The sequence below is a fragment of the Tetrao urogallus genome (assembly GCF_951394365.1).
Source record: "Tetrao urogallus genome assembly, chromosome: 23".
NCBI classification, from domain to species: Eukaryota; Metazoa; Chordata; class Aves; order Galliformes; family Phasianidae; genus Tetrao; species Tetrao urogallus.
Window position 1 is genome coordinate 3,670,886 of NC_136836.1, and position 16,476 is coordinate 3,687,361.

Below are 16,476 nucleotides of genomic sequence, written 5' to 3' on the forward strand. Positions count from 1 at the left end.
CAGGAGGGAATCAACTCTTTGAAAGGGAAGATAACAGCAGGACAAGGGAAATAGTTTGAAGTTGAGGGAGGGGAGACTTAGGTTGGAAGTCAGGGGGAAGTTCTTTACAGAGAGAGTGGTGAGGTGCTGGAACAGCTGCCCAGAGAGGCTGTGATGCCCCGTCCATCCCTGGAGGTGTTCAAGGCCGGGATGATGGGGTCCTGGGCAGCCTGGGCTGGTATTGAATGAGAGGTTGGTGGCCCTGAGATCCATGATCCTTGAGGTCCCTTCCAACCCGGGCCATTCTGTGATTCTGTGATGTGGCCTTGGGGGATCCTGAGGGTCAGTTTGGACAACGAAGCTCTGAGGAAAACCTCATTTTAGCTCTACTTCCGACTTTGTCTAGGGAGGAAACCGCACAAACGGGTACACAGCTGCAATCTGTTCCCTACTGTGCGACTGATTTAAGGCTATGAGTTTATTTAAGCAGGAGCTGGGCTCCGTGTCCGCTCTTCCCTGCCGCTCCTCATCGCCCCACACCCCGCTCCCCTCACATTGCCGCCGCGCCCAGCGCAGTTCCTCACTGCGCATGCGCACCCCCTTCCCCGCTCCCATCATCACCCGCGGCGGGCGCGGCCCTCCCGTCGTGCCGCACGCGACCGGAAGCGGAAGTGAGTGCGCTGGTAATCATGGTGCCGCTGGGGTGGGGAAGGAGGTGCCGCCGCTGCCGGGAGCTCGGTGAGCGCGGTCGGAGCGAGACGGGGCGGCCCCTGGGGGTTGTGTGCGGGGTTGTGGTGGGTTCTGGCGGCGGGTGGTAGCGGAGCCGGACGGACTGAGGCATCGCTAAGCTAGGGGGTGGGAGGAAAGGCCTGCTTCGGCCCGTAGGGTGCGGGCTTCGGCGCGGTGCCGACGCCTGGGAGTGCTGCGGGGCCATTGAGCTCCGGGAGGGGTTGTGCGGAGAACGGGGGTGTGACCGCACCTGAAACGAGGCTCGAACGGGCCGGCCCTGCCTGAGCCTCCGCCTTCCCGTTCCTCTGTTGCAGATGGGTTGTTACGGTCCCGCTTCAGGATACCGCAGTGAGCGGCGGTGAGCCATGGGGGAAAACAGTCCCGAAGGCAACGTTATCTACTATGAAGTGGACGATGACGAATTAACCCAAGATGACAATATGATGAGGTTTGCTGATAAAAACGGACTGGTTTCTTCATCGTCTGGGATGGTCTATGACAGGACAACTGTTCTCATAGAGCAAGACAGCGTGCTGGAAGATGATGAGGATGAAGGACAATGTGGTGATCACTTGCCTTTTTTACCGGAGGGTCATGAAGAAGGATTTCATTTAATAGCAGATCATGAAGGAATGTCCCAGGGTTATGTGCAACATATTATTTCTCCGGATCAGATTCACCTAACAATAAATCCTGGTTCAACTCCTATGCCAAGAAACATTGAAGGCGCAACACTCACTCTGCAGTCTGAATGCCCAGAAACCAAGCTTAAAGAAGTAAGTAGTTAAATATATTTTTAAATTCGTGCTTGCTGTGCTTAGTCTTCATCTGGTGACCTCAAATGCTTTGAAAAATACAGTGACTAAAAGTGTGTGCCAGAAGGCAGGCAGCAGCTTTTTCTGTTCTTAAGGATCGCCGTATGGCTGGTTCTTATGAGTGATTCCATCAAACTCCCTGTTACTGTTAGCAGTAGTAGTGCCTTGTGCAGGGAGGAAAGGTTGTGTTCTATGGTCCTTTGGTGCATCAGCAGCATGGCTGTGAATGTCTTCAGTTTTTAATCTCGTGTCTTGCTGTTTTCCTGTGAAGCAGCAGGAAGTGTTTTTTGACATCTGCAAGCTAGAGGAGAATATGGCAACAGAAATACATTGACGGTAGTACTGTTTCTGTTAGTAAGTGTAGTACTAGTCCTGCAATTTTATTGTTCGGATAATTATTTTCTGAGTTCAGCTAAAAGGAGCATGGGCTCTGTTATTCTGTGGTGAACCACATTCCTGAGAAAAGCGCATCTAAACTGCAGCTTAAAATCTACCCTCTCAGAGCTAGCTAAAATATGGAGCTTAAGATGCCAAACTTAAAATTCCTTTTTAGCTTTATTGTGTCACTCACTGAAAACTAAGAAGAAAGCAAGAGAAACCTCAGAGTACCATCTGCTGTCTTAAAAGCTTAAGTTAGCTTATGTGTTGGAGGATAATGTATGGAGGCTGCTTCTAATTCTGTTTCCCTGATGAATTCTACCTGCATGCCAAGTGGTGATGGCTTGCAGGTTTGTTACTTCTTAGGTGCAAGGCAAAGTGGATTCAAATGACATATTTCTAACAACTTTGCCCTACTTTCTTGGCCCTGCTGAGTTAAACTCTTACTGGTGCCTTAGCAAGTATCAGTGGCAGTCGTATCAGCTGCTCGTGTAACTGATATTCAGTGTGAGTGAGAATTGCAGAAATGAGCCGCTGCTTAGGGAGAAAGCTTGGTTTGAATGCTGTGAATAATTTAAACTAGCAGGCAGCCTTGATTATCACTCACTCAGCAGCGAGGATACGGGGCTGTAGGAGGTCAGCTTTGCAATTAGTTGTGAAGCTTCTGGAGCAAGGTTTGTGCAATGGACCCATCCAAAGGATTCTGTTTGCTCAGATATTATTCACACTCGTAGCAGCTGCGTCCTCCCTTAGCTGCTAAAATGTTTAATTTTGGTATGTCAGTCATGCCAGTATTTTCATTTCTTTTAGTAGAACAATCAGCTTGCAGTCTGCAGTGTGTGAGAGCAGTAGTTACATTGGTGCTGATGGCTTTACACATGCTGTTAGACTGATTTATTTTTCTATGCTGCCTTTTAGAAAAACGCTTGTAAGACCTGGAACTGCCTGATTCAGTTCTTTGTCTGAATTTATTTCCCATCTCTTGGCTTAGTTTTCAAGGTGGGAGGGGAGGAATTGCACTATAATTTGAGTGCAGTGGAATCGAGTCTTGAGCAAACAGCTCTTTTCCTTTTGTTCAATGATTTCAGATGCTTGGTAAGTTTTTGGAGGGGGAAAAAGAAACTTTAAAAGCTCTGAATGCTTGGGTCAGCTCTCAGTGCTACCAGTCCAATCCTTTTGTATCTCCAAGACATCTGAGGAGGTCCTAATAATGAAGATAAATGTTTTATTATCTCATACTTTCAGGTCAACCTTAGACATTTGTGTAGGAAAGTTTTACGCTCCTTTAAGTCCCTTTAACTTCCTGGTGTTGTCATAAACTTCTCTGGCTGTGATTGTCTGCATGAGAGTAAATGCAATTGCAGTCTTCAATTTCAGTCCCATTGATGTGGCTTTAATCAGTGGTGGTAGGCAAAATGCAAACCTAAGGGGAAAAGCCTAAAATAAAGACCATTTAAAGGCAAACTGAGCAATTGAAGTGGCCTTTGGTTCAGCTTTTGTGAGTGGTGTTGGTGATTGGACAATTAGTTCTTACTTCTGGGGTAAATACTTAATGAAGGCTTCTAGCTTCCCTCTGGTGTGTGAGGAGCATGTTATCTTCTGCAGAAAGCTGATGTGATACGGCCGCAGCCTTTGTCTTCAAAGCAGCTTGTTCCTCTACACGTTGTACCCAGCCATCCCTGGCTTTTCCTGTAGCTGCCTTGTTTCTGTTGTGCTGCTTGCACGTGGTCCTGAGCACAGGCTGCTCTGTCTGCCGGTCTTTTGTGGTCAGTATCTCCATCATTTCGTGTGTATGATGTTTATGTGATGTGCTGAATTTCCTAATGTGAAAAGAGAATGAAGTGCTTTGCTGCTGTATGAGGAATTTTATTTATTTGTGACAGTATTGCTTCTGTCTCCAGCATCCTTCTAAATCTGCAGAAGAACAATTCAGTCTTTGCAGAAAAGGAGGAGCTCCACAAGGCCTTCCGACTGAACTGCCATCTTCCTTTAAATGGGTGCATGGCAGCTAGGGCCCAAATCATTACTACCTAATAAATATTCTTTTCCTTTCACTTTCTAGGCCTAACTGTAACCACAAAGGACTCTTCACCTAATAGTTTCTAGGTAGCTCATGTCTCTGTCAAATCCCTTTTATTATGGGAAGCACAGTGGAAAGCGCCCTATAATGCAGCGTGTAAAACTAATTACCAGCTGCCTTAAATTTCCAAAGGGTAAGAATTGACTTCCAAACTATTATAAATTGTATTCCAAACTGAGTCTGAAGATCTCTGGTGGACATAATGTGCACGTTTTCTTCTAAGAAAAATGTGCTTTCTGACCCTGTGTCTGTATTTTACAAGTCTGTACTTTTCCTTCTGTCTTGGTGGGCTCAACACACAGACAAATTTATTAATTATCTTTTAACTGTATTGTAACGCCCATATATTTGTTGGTAACTATTAGTGTAATATATATGTCCAGATCCCATTAATTACCCTTGTGGCACCGTATTACATTGGTGGGAGCTTACATGAGCACAGGTCAGGGGATGCCATGTTATTTTCAGCTATTTCATGTGTTTTCAGCCCCCCAAGCTGTGGTAATTAAAGAGCAACGAGTTTCAAGTTTTCTGATGGATGTATGCATAAAGCAGCAAGAGAAGAACATGTTGAGACCCATAGATGTTACCTGCTGGTTATCTATAGGTTCATCTACCTCTACTGTGGTACCAAACTACAACTCAGTGGGTTTTTCTGTTAGTTAGTTTTAAATTTTCTTGTTGAAGGCAGTCTGAGGTGTTTTCTAAGCAGAAATGCTGTGTGCTGTGAGGTAGGTGTTGAGTGCCTTGGTAAAGAGGAGGACTGCTGACCTTGACCTGCTAGATTATCTTTCAGTCTAGTTGTTAGAATACTAAATCTGAAGGTTTCTGCTCCTCTGTTGTGACTTTGCATCACCTTTCCAAGGATTTCAAAATTAACATCTTCTGCAATGCTGCTTCTGCTTCTTGCCTGTCAAGCATCACGTTCTCTCCTGGGCTGTGTAATTACTTCTAGATGTTAAGGATTCTCAGCTGAAGCAGTCAAATGAAAGCCACCAGTCTGATAATTAATGTTGGAGGGAGATTAATCAAGCATATCAAGGCCTACTTCTTTTTCTTCACAAGAGAGAATGAGGTTTAATTAAGTGTTATGACTTGCACGCTGGCAGTTTCCTGACGTGGTCTCTTGGTCTCTTCCTGCCTGTTGCAGAAGATGGGAAGGCTGTCAGATCTAATTCATATGGAACTGCTTCCTGGTGATCTAGATGGCTGTGAAACCAGTGGCACCTATGATGTGAAGCACCCTGTGTAACTCAGTGTGCTTCAGGCGTGTGATGTCTGAGTGAGCACAGGAGAACACAGCACGACGAAGGCTGCTTTTGAGATAAAATGGAGTAACACTGTAGGAGGTTTAAATTATTGTAGATTCCTTCAGGGTGTCAATGCAGCACACAGGCTGGTTTTTTGAGGGTTGACTTGTGAAAGTACATCCTTCCTTGTCTTCCTTCTCTGTAAATAGCTCTGCTATAAGCAGTGGAGGTGCTCTGGATGGGAACAGTGGGTTGGTTTGATGTAATCTTGGGGATCCTTTCCAACTTTTGATTTCTAACTATATATATGGAATTTTTTTTCCCCCCTTTTTTCCTTTTCAATCAGTTTCCTATTCTGTAAGGTCAGCCTGCTTTCCAGTGCGTGCCACTCTTTACATGGTCCAGCAGATCTATTAAGTAGTCTGATAACTGAACTGTTTTTATTTTTTCTTTCCTTTCACATCACAATCCATCACGTTGTCTCCAGATTCCAGGAATGATTAAAAAAAAAATCAAATCATGCAACATTTCTATCCCACAGGTTAAAAGATACCAGTGCACTTTTGAGGGCTGTCCACGAACCTATAGCACTGCTGGAAACCTGCGCACTCACCAAAAGACACATCGTGGGGAATACACTTTTGTCTGCAATCAAGAAGGCTGTGGCAAAGCCTTTCTTACCTCTTACAGCCTCAAAATCCACGTTCGAGTGCACACAAAGGAGAAGCCGTTTGAATGTGATGTGCAGGGCTGTGAAAAGGCATTCAATACACTGTACAGGTAGGAATTCTCTGCGTGTTTCTTTTGGAGAAATGTGGGAAATGGGTGCCAAGAAGGCATAGATGTCCAGGATGACAGAACTTGTGATAATGTGCTTAGCTTGATTATTTTCTGGTCGTTTTGAAGATGGTGCACAGGCATGAGGAATTCTCAGATTCTGTGAGGACTTGAGGAGTGATATCAATTACATGCATTAAGCATTTGATCCTGTCTTGTACACTGAAGTGGACAGCTTGCTTGCCTTGGAAAGAGGCTGGCTTGTGTGACAAACCATAAGAGGGATTTGTTTTTAACTCATTTTAGGTTGAAAGCACATCAGAGACTTCACACAGGGAAAACATTTAACTGTGAATCAGAAGGCTGCAGTAAATACTTCACAACACACAGTGACCTGAGGAAGCACATTCGAACACACACAGGAGAAAAGCCATTTCGGTAAGTTACTGGATGGCAATCTTCACTGCTCTGGAACTTCTGTAATGGATTGCCTGTGCCAAAAGACAACCATTGCTGCCATTAATGAAAACTTATTTTTGTGCCAAAAGACAGCTGTTACTGCCACTAATGAGAACTTGTTTAAATAAAATGAAGGAGGCTAGCATTTGAGCCTGTTGGTTCCAGAACTCTCTCAGATGTCTGTAAAAGTGGATGAAATAACTGTCTTCAAATGACCAGAATCATCAAATTAGAATATTCCTTTCTAGACAGAAATATACCCCAAGATGAACATGCTTGTGAATCGCATTGCTGCTGCTCTGTTGGGATGCAGTGTTTATTCCACAACAGCTCACCCAACTCCCCAAATGATGAATTTGTGTTTGAATTTTAAAGTCACAGTCAGAATCCTGCCTGCATAGCATGCTTAGCAGCAGCTGGGAGTTGTAAATGATAGCAGAGATTAGTATCAGGCCAGCCCTTTGGAGTTCTGTGACTACTGCAGAGCATGACAAGAGGTGGTAACACACGTGTGAAAGAATCTTGATGCCAGCTCTTCCCTGATCTTCTGTTCAGGTGTGAACATGACGGCTGTGGAAAGGCTTTTGCTGCAAGCCACCACCTCAAAACACATGTTAGGACACATACTGGTGAGTCCGAGGGGTTTGGTTTTGCTTTAATTGAGTCTGTTTTGTTTGTACTGACTCTTAGGATCCTGATATGTGTTTATATTTGCATATAAAATAATCTAGCAAGGACACTTAATTAGATGTTACACCTATCAGGCAAGGTCATCATATGGTTTTTACCCTTATGTGTAATTCCTAAAAACAAAAATTCTTTCATAGCAGCCCTGGCACAATTGCTTCTATTTTTTAAGTTACACAATACATTCAGGGTTGCTAAACACAGCTATTTGAATAGATATAACTCAGTGAATCTGCTGTGAATCATTTATTTCCTAGACATCTCTAGGAATCTATCTTTCAACCTGTGTTGAGCAAACTGGTGACGTGCAAATGTAGGTGGGCAGTCAAAACTTCAGCTCATATTTCAGATGAGAACAAAGAAACAGAACCATGTAGAAAAGCCACCTCACATTTATGCCTCTTGAATTTCATCAGCATGTTTCACAAACGTGTCAGTAACGATGCATACGAGTTAAATGCTGTGTTCATGTGTCAATTCACTTGATAAAATGGGAGCTTTTGTTTGCAAGGCTCTTTCCAAGAACGTTGAGTGTATGAAGTGGCATTATGATGACTCTCAAATCTATTCATACAAGTTCCAATATGCCACGTAGTAATTGCTCACTGTTTTCCAGAGTATCATTAAGGCTGTTTGTAGGATGGGACCCAGCCTTTTGAACAGGGCACTGTGATGGCAGGTTAAGGAACTGTTTGTTAGCTGTTACTGCTGCTGGCTTGGCTGTACGTAGCAGTTTGTGTAGAGAGAAAGGTACTTCTTTTTCTTATCAGGGTGTGCACTAGTGCAGAAAGACTTTGAAGTACCTGACCTATGGTAAGGTTTTGCCTTTTATACTAACTGAAGTTGTGTTTTGGAGAAAAAACGTGCTTCTATGTATGTAATGCTGTTATTATCCTATGTAGTTTAAATATATGTCTCACATAAGTTTGTCATGTGTGTTTCATGCTGCCTGCAGGGGAGAAGCCCTTCTTCTGTCCCAGCAATGGCTGCGAGAAGACTTTTAGTACACAGTATAGTCTCAAGAGTCACATGAAAGGCCATGAGAAAGGACATACCTACAATGCACTTCCCAATAACAACGTGTCTGAGGTTAGTAGCAGTGTGTAGGCAGTTCTGTACGTGGTCATGCTGTCCCTGTAAACTCTTTATGTTTCAGTCAGCACTGTGTAATACATGTTTGAAGTAAAGCAAAGGCTGGCTATGAATGACTGGAATTCTTATTTTCCACAGGCTGCTTTGCTCGTGCTCATTTAAAATTCTTTGTTCCTTAATTTTTTTGGAAAGCAACCTGCCCCTTTTTTTTTTTTTTTTTTCATATTTAACTCAATTTCTTTTCTTTCCAGGATACAAGCCACTCGCTTTGTCTGAGTGACTTAAGCCTCATATCAACAGATTCAGAGCTGCGGGAGAACTCGAATCTAGTGAGTTATTGTCTCTGAATTGCTTCACTTGTAATTTGAGTTGGGTGGTTTTTCCCCTAACATTGGGCTTGACCTCTTGACTGGAACACAGTAGATGAGATACATATAACTGGTTGTTCTGTTTCACTTAGTCCAGCCTGCAGCATGCTCTCCTTTAAGCTTTCATCCTGCTGCTAGGAGAGATGTACTCTGCCACAGAATAACTGATTGGAGTTGCTTTAGGTGTACTGAATAGTGCCTTTTGGTGTGCCTTGTTGCAGTTTGCAGGAGGCAGTCTCTTGACACTCTGTTCAGGCTGTCAATCTGACATTATTGTGTCCTTTTTGGGATGTTGGGACAATATTTGGGATTTGGACTCTGGGTGGAGTTGTATTAGCATATATGAATTTCCCTTCCTGTCATCAGTGCTGTTCTTTTTTTTTAATGGTTAGGGGACAGTTTTTTTTCTCAAGAAAAAGAAAGCCAACAACAAATTCTAGCATTAACTTTTCAATATAAAAACCAAATTGGATTGGTTAGAAGGAACAAGGTTGAAGAGTGTATGCAGATGACATATTGCATTAGTGCCTAATGTATGTCAGAGGTGCAGCTATGATGAGCTTTCAGCTGTGGGATTAGAGCAGACTGAGCAATAAATCAAGGAGGTAAGCAGTTGATATACTGGCCAGCATGTTTCATCTGCCTGGGTGGGGAGTTTTGTACATGTCCAGACTAAGCATGACGAGTTCACCCTCAAAGAGATCAGACAGGAATACAGAGAAGCAAATATTCAGGCAAGCTTTTGGTTTTGTACAGTTGTGTAAGGTCTTCATTAAATCTGCTACTGAGAGAAACCTTATTTGGGGCAGAACTAGCATTTAAACTTTTAGGATATTTTCCGTGGCCTTTTCTGTTTAAATTTGGGTTTTAGGTATTAGCTGGATCACTTCTATAGAATAATTTGTTGCATGACACAGTCACTTAATTAGGTTATCAAAGAGTAAGCTTTCAGGTGCCCTTTAAATAGATTGCATCTTTTTGCAAGTGCATCAGTGAATAAAGCTGTAAGTGCTTGAAGAGTCTGTTCAGGAAGTAATTGCACCTTATTGGCTCTTTTAACTCAGAGCTGATAGAAATGACTCCAAAGTCTAGCAGCAGAATAACCAAAGTGAAAGAAAGATTTTCTTCTAAAACCCACAGTGATTAAATCATACCATTTTTCAAAAGCTCAGCACATGATTTTACAGTAATCATATTCTTATAGCTAACTGGTGACCGAGGTTACATTTTACATGGAGGAAAATTATATACTGATAAGACTGTCCTTATTTTGTACTTCAATAGGGAAGCAGCACGTAGGGTTTTAATATATTTTATTGCTTCAGTAATGTGAGTGTCAGTAGTGCATAGTCCAGGTTATTATCTAAGCAAGCTATTTTGTTTCTGCTCCAGAAAAGGTTTTGCAAACACACCAAATTAGTGTCTTTTTCTATTTCCAGCCAAGTGTTACAAGAAGCAATGTTTAAAGAAAGTATTGATGCAGAAGAATATATTTGCATTTGCCTTTAAAAAGGACTTGCTTGTTTTTTGTAAGGATTTGCTCATTGTGTTGGTCAGTTTGATTGTGGGTAATAAAAACTAAACGTCATTTTATGTTTTATGAATGCATGACGTGAAATATGCTCTGTTTCCTGAGGTTGCCTGGTTAATTGGGCAGAGGTTTCTGATGTCGATATGTTGCCTAACTGGGATTTGTGCTATTTATGGAGACCCAAGATAAAACGTCTTCCTCTTTTCTTTTCATTTGCCAGACACACGGACAAGATCTTAGCACAATCTCACCAGCAAGCATCTTTGAGTCTATCTTTCAGAGCACAGATCACACCACAAATCAGGAAGACTCCAAGCAGACAGGTACAAATTGTATCTGCAGTGTTTTAAGGAAGTTTTTTGACAGCTTTCCCTCTCTGCACGCCTATGCTTGGTTCAGCAACTCAAACTGAAGTCTGCTGCCCTACATAAGTTCAAGCAGCAAGCAGGCAACTTCAGCTTCCACGCTGCAGTGCTTTGGTGTTGAAATACATTCACAGATGGTGAAACACTTGGGGAACGGGCCGTGTATTTACAGCATGCCCTTGTTCAGTCCCAACACTGATGCTCTTGTATGTCTCATATAGAAATATCTTCTTTGAACTTTCTCTCTTGATGTAGCTGCACAAACGTGCTGATGGAGGGGGCTTCTTAGAGAGAGCTAAAGGGGCCAATCAGTTCGTGTGTAGCGTTCAGTGTTACCAGCTTCCTGAATTTGGACCTGCTTTTAGATTCCACTGTCTAGTGCTGTATGTTCTTGAACGCTAGTCTGAAGACATGGAAAATGCCAGTGCTTTACTTAGCAAAAACCTGTTAGCTAGCTGGTAACTATATTGAGAGAGCTGTTTATTCAGGTATGATGAGAACTGACGTACGTATACTTGTTCTTTGTTTCCTCTGACAGCTGCCTTGATTGAAGCTTTTAATGGTCATGCAGACTCAGTCACTGCTGTTCCGCCTTCTGCAGGAGATTCAGCATCGTTGTCACTTCCACTTGTACTGCAGCTTGGCATCTCTGAGCCTTCACATTCAGCACTACAAGCCTCAGCAGCACCTGCTGCTCCCTCCTCCATAGGAACCAGCTCCCAGCAAGCTGCATTTGGAAATCCTGCAACTGTTTTACAATCCCCAGAAGTGCCTGTACCTCACAGCACACAGTTTGCAGCCAGTCACCAAGACTTCCTGCAGCACACTCAGACACCACCGCAGCCCATTGTACAAGGACTTTCAGTGGTTGCTGGGGCACCTGCCCCAACAGCATCAAGTGCCACTGAGCCCCTGCCAGCTGTAGTTCAGACTGTGCCTGTTGGTGCGAACTCTGTTCTGACCAGCAATCCAACCATAACAATTACTCCTTCTCAGAGCGCTGCTATTCTGCAGTCCAGCATCGTCATGGGAGAGCAAAACTTGCAATGGATATTAAATGGTGCCACTGGTTCTCCACAAAGCCAAGAACAAATGGTTAGTATGCTCAGCCTAGCTTTGAAACAGCTTGCACCATCCCTGTTCCTCCTAGAGTGAATGAATGGCTGCAAGTAGTATGAGCGAGCCTGGCAGCTTCTGAATGATTCATTAATTCAGTTGTCAAAAACCACAAGCTGTGTAGACAGGCATGTAGTGCAGAGGGAGGCAACTCATCATCTTCAGTGCTACTGAAATAATATGCTTAGTTTTGGAATAGCCAGAACCAAATAGGATGTTGATTAATTGAATGTTTTCCTATGTGTTCTCTTTGGAGTTTGAACAACAGAAATTTGTTGGGAATCGACTCTCACTCTTTCTTATTCTCTTTTTTCCTTTAAGCCACAAGTTCCAAAAGTAGTAGAAAAGGTCTTTTTTACCACTGCATTACCAGTAGCTGGCAACACAGGTAAGCATGTTTGATACCAAGCCTTTTTTTTCTCTTTCTCTGTTTGCCTGTAATAGGATGTGTGGTGATGTTAATGATTCTGCAAGCAGTCTGCCTGTCAGAAAGGTGACATACTGTTCTGTGTTTTAAAAAAAAAAACCACAAAACAACACTTAGACCAGACCTCTGGGCTCAGCCTGTTCAGGTTGGCCATCAGCAGAGAGTACCTGCTATAGTATATATACTATATAGATACTAGCAGTATATACCTGCTAGTGTCTATGTTTTTTTCTTGTTTACTTTCTGCTGAGGGCGTTCATTGTGCTTGAAAAAATAAGTAATCTCTGCTTTGAGGTGTCTAATGGTGATTTGTCTCTCCTGTGGTGAGATCATGCTGTTTAGTTACGTGTGTTTTAACTTTGTTTCACCTTCAGGAAACCCTGTTCAGCAGATCGGTCTCAGCGTTCCTGTCATTATTATAAAGCAGGAGGAAGCCTGCCAGTGTCAGTGTGCCTGCCGAGACTCTGCCAAGGACAAAGTCACCATTAAGAAGGAGAATTCCTCACCTGAACCGAAAGCTTCGGAGCAGCCAGCTCCCCAGCTGCAGCCTCAGACCTTTCCTTCCTCTTCCTCTTCCCCTTCTCCCTCACGTGGGCAGAGCAGTCAAATAGTTAACCCTTCAGACTTACAGACTGAAACATTAAGTGCCATGGATGTATCGGACTTCCTGTCCCTCCAAAGTCCTGAAACCCCATCTAATATAATTCCAATCGAAGCACTACTGCAGGGTGAGGAAGAAATTGGTTTGAATAGCAACTTCTCTAAATGAAGATGTTCTGGATTTTCTTTTGCACCTGGAGGGTAAAACCTTCCTCTTAGAAGCAGAAACTGAAGGATCGATTCTTTTTTTCCTTCCTCTTTGGAAGTTTTGTGGCTTATTTCTGCTTCCCAGATGTCATCTTAGTCACGTCCCAGGTACATCCATCTTTAAGAATCTATCTAAAAATAGAAAAGGCAAAAAAAAAAAAAAGAAAAAAAAGAAAAAAAGCTAAGTTATATATGAACTGTTTCGGCTGCACTGTCTGTCACTTTTGCTTGTCATATGTGAACACGGAAGTTAAGGTTACTCGTGTGCAAAAAGATTTTAAAAAGAAAAAGGGGGGTTGGTTTGTCTCCAATTGCACATCACTTACATTTGGGTTTAAGGTACTGGCAGCGAGTGAGTCTTTGTTACAACTCCTTGGGTCTATGATTTTTCTTTTGTCTCTTATGTCTGATACTAACCATGCACTATAAGGGGAGCCCAGGACAGGAATTTGCTGTAGCAGAAAATGGTTTTGTTGTAGTAGAAGGTGATTTCTCTGCGACTCCATTGGAATGCGATTGTCACGTCACTGAGCTGGGAGTTGATGCCTGGGTTTGCATTGTACTGTGGCTGTTACTGAAGCCTACAGAAGAGTTTGGGGAGCTTATTGCAGGAGAGCACGAGGTGCTTGTGCTCCTTATAGATTGCTTCATTTAATTAACTAGGACTTAAGGTGTGGTGGCAGATGTATGGAAACACTATGGGAGCCCCTGCTCGCTCAGACTGGAGAGTCTGTTTGCCTGTCTTTGAAGGATGCAGTGAGTTCCAGGTGTTGTCAGATTGGTGCCTGCTGCTCTTTTGATTCGTTTGGCTCTCTTCAGAAACGAGTCACCCTCTTAAACAAGCCCTCCAATCGATTGATCAGGAGCGTGGTGCCTTTGCTGATTGCTCTCATCTTTTGTCAAGAAGAACTCTAGGAAAACTTTCAGAATGATTTGATGGAACTTCCGTTTGGGTTCAGTGAGTTTCTCCTTCAGCTGCCCAGAAATGCTTCCTCTTTTCTGTTAAGCTATATAGTTTCTGCCTGAATCTGCCTCCAACCTAATGCAATGCCAGCTTTTTGTGCACGGGGCTATTTCTTGACTAAAAAAATGTTACACGACGTAGTAGTTTTTCATATCAAACTATATTCTAACCTACTCAGGGTAAATAAAACACAAACCCCCCCTTCCACCAAAAAGCCTGTAATGTTGCAATAAATGCAGTCTCATTCTAAATGGTTTATTTATGCTGCATTATTTTAAAAGATGTAATTTTATAGTATTTTATCCATCTTTCTGGCTTTGGCTGTCAGTCTTCTGTGCTAAAGGACAGAATATTAAATAGTCTTTATTCAGTTTACAGTGTTGTCATTAGTGAGATACAAAGATAACGACTATAAGCCAATTAACGTGGACTGTCTCTGCGCACTAAATTTAGGAATGCAAACTCCTAGTGGATAGAGATCTTTCACTCTTTGCTCCTCTCTGATCGTAGCCGCTGTCTGCACCTGTGGGGGGGAGTGATATGAATGCAGCCAGACCTCCCCGAGATAACCTGGTGATCTGAAGGCTTTTTAACTCTCTTGTGACGTTCTCAGTGCAGCCTTACCACACCACTGCCAGTCTTAGCTGAGGCAGTGGCTTAAGCTATCTCATGGTTTTGCAAATGCACTGCCAAGGCGCAGCTGGAAATGGGCTGAAAGGAACTGGCTTTTCACCTCTCTGTCAACTTGCTTCCAGTTGTTAAATGCAGAAGTGTAAAACAAGGGTGGTCCGTTCAGGTGAGTGTGAGGGAGGAGAGACTGTGGAAAGTGCTGTGTCGCTCTGCTAGGACAGAACACTCTTGCTAATTGCAGTGATGAGTTTGGAGGCCATCACCTGAACTGGAAACATGCTGCTGATGTTTCCTGTCTGGGAGCACTGGCTCACATTGCAGTGCTATGCAGTTTATTACAATGGGGATGTGGGTCCTGCAGCAATAAGGTTTGCATCCATGAAACGTGGATTAACAAAGCATCTGATGTTTTGTTCTTGTAATGGCAATCCCTTGAGGACAGTGTGGCGGTGCGGTCCCCTATGTTTTTCTTTTCCCTGCAGTATCATTTTGTGATGCAGTCTGGTTGTGTGGCAGCAAGAACTGCTTTCAACACAGAAGAAACAGCCTCGAGTCTGCGTGAGTGGAACTGTCCCCCCTTGAGTGAGTCTCCTTGCCCCTTTCCTTGGCACAGTGTGGCAGTGGTGCTTTGAGGGTGTGTGGATGTAATTGTGTGTGCGCATGTGAGAGTCTGCTAATGCAAGAGCACATAGATTCCCCTTGAGATGTGGGGTTTTCTCTGATGGGGACAAGATGTGCCCTGAAATGTGACAGTTGAGAGGTTTAGCAACCTTTTCTGAGCCTTTCCATCCTTCAGGGAAGCATTTTTTCCTTTCTAGCCTGGCTACTTGTGACTTAGTTCATGTAAAACATGCTTGTTGTTAGGCCAGGTAGCATCTTCAGAAACTCCCTTGTGGTAGAAATGAGTGAAAAAAACATCTGCCAAAGGCTTTGAAATTAGAAGTTCATTTGGAGGTGTGGTGATTGGCAGCAGCAAGATGCTGCATGCATCCTTTCTGAGTGGAGATAAGAGGTTAACCCCTCTGCTGCTTTCTCCTCACAGCTACTGTTTCATATTGGTGTTTTAGGAAAAGCAATGCATTCCAGGTTTATACTGACTTTAGGTGTGTTGGGTTTGCAGTTTTCATATGTGTGTCAGGTGTTGATTTAGATGAAACTAATTAAAGCTTGTAATAAGGGAAGAAGAGTGTGATTCTGAGTGCATGGGCTGTGAGCTGTGCATCCCAGCTGTTGTGTTGTACAATACTTGCTTTTGTTCTTTCACTGTTGGTCTGTTTTCCACGCGCCATGTATCTGATATGTTTCACAGTGAACATGGCTTTGCATCATCCCCAGTGCTGTGTGATCAGACGTTGTGCTGCTGGGTGGTTGTGAACATGCTTGGAAGGGAGGAGCTGTGTGAGCAGCTGGCATGAGAGGGATATCACAGCAAAGCCCTGTGATTCCTCGGTGCCAGGGAGCTCATCATAGGATCATTTGAGTTGGAAGGGCCTCTTAAAGGCCATCTAGTCCAATCCCCTTGCAATGAATGGACATCTACAGCTCCATCAGGTGCTCAGAGCCCGGTCCAGCCTGACCTTGAATGTCTCCAGGGGTGGGACATCCCCCACCTCTCTGGGCAATCTGTGCCAGTGCCTCAGCACCCTTATGGTAAAAAAACAAACAAACAACAAACTTCTTTTGTTTTATAGCCCCCCTTTAAATACTGGAAGGCTGATATCAGGTCTCCCTGCAGCCTTCTCTCCTCCAGGCACAGCCAACAGCTCTCAGCCTGTCATTGCAGGGTGGTGTCCCATCCTTCAGGTCACTTTTTGTGGCCCTTCTCTGGATGTGCTCCAACAGGTCTGTCTCTCCTGTACTGGGAGCTCCAAGTACACAGCACTCAAGGTGAGGTCTCACCAATGCAGAGCAGAGGGGCAGGATTTCCTCCCTTGCCCTCCTGGCCACGTTGCTTTGAATGCAATTCAGGATACAGTTGGCTCTCTGGGCTGTGAGGGCACAGTGCTGGCTCATATCCTTTAC

At 43.7% G+C, this 16,476-nt stretch overlaps 1 protein-coding gene across 2 annotated transcripts; it reads left to right on the top strand.

Moving 5' to 3' along the window:
* Nucleotides 1-1,073: 1,073 nt before the first annotated feature.
* On the top strand, nucleotides 1,074-13,163 carry MTF1 (metal regulatory transcription factor 1; the record flags this gene model as incomplete). 2 transcript variants are annotated; one of them, XM_079546094.1, is made up of 10 exons in its annotated part: nucleotides 1,074-1,484; nucleotides 5,773-6,011; nucleotides 6,315-6,446; nucleotides 7,023-7,096; nucleotides 8,110-8,243; nucleotides 8,498-8,575; nucleotides 10,366-10,468; nucleotides 11,049-11,609; nucleotides 11,955-12,014; nucleotides 12,428-13,163. In XM_079546094.1, the coding sequence occupies 10 exons, from the start codon at nucleotides 1,074-1,076 to the stop codon at nucleotides 12,820-12,822; spliced, it is 2,187 nt and encodes a 728-aa protein (XP_079402220.1). In that variant the 3' UTR covers nucleotides 12,823-13,163. The 2 variants fall into 2 exon arrangements, with proteins under 2 accessions (XP_079402220.1, XP_079402219.1); XM_079546093.1 differs by having other exon boundaries at nucleotides 11,049-11,605; nucleotides 11,948-12,014.
* Between the last annotated feature and the right edge of the window lie 3,313 nt (nucleotides 13,164-16,476).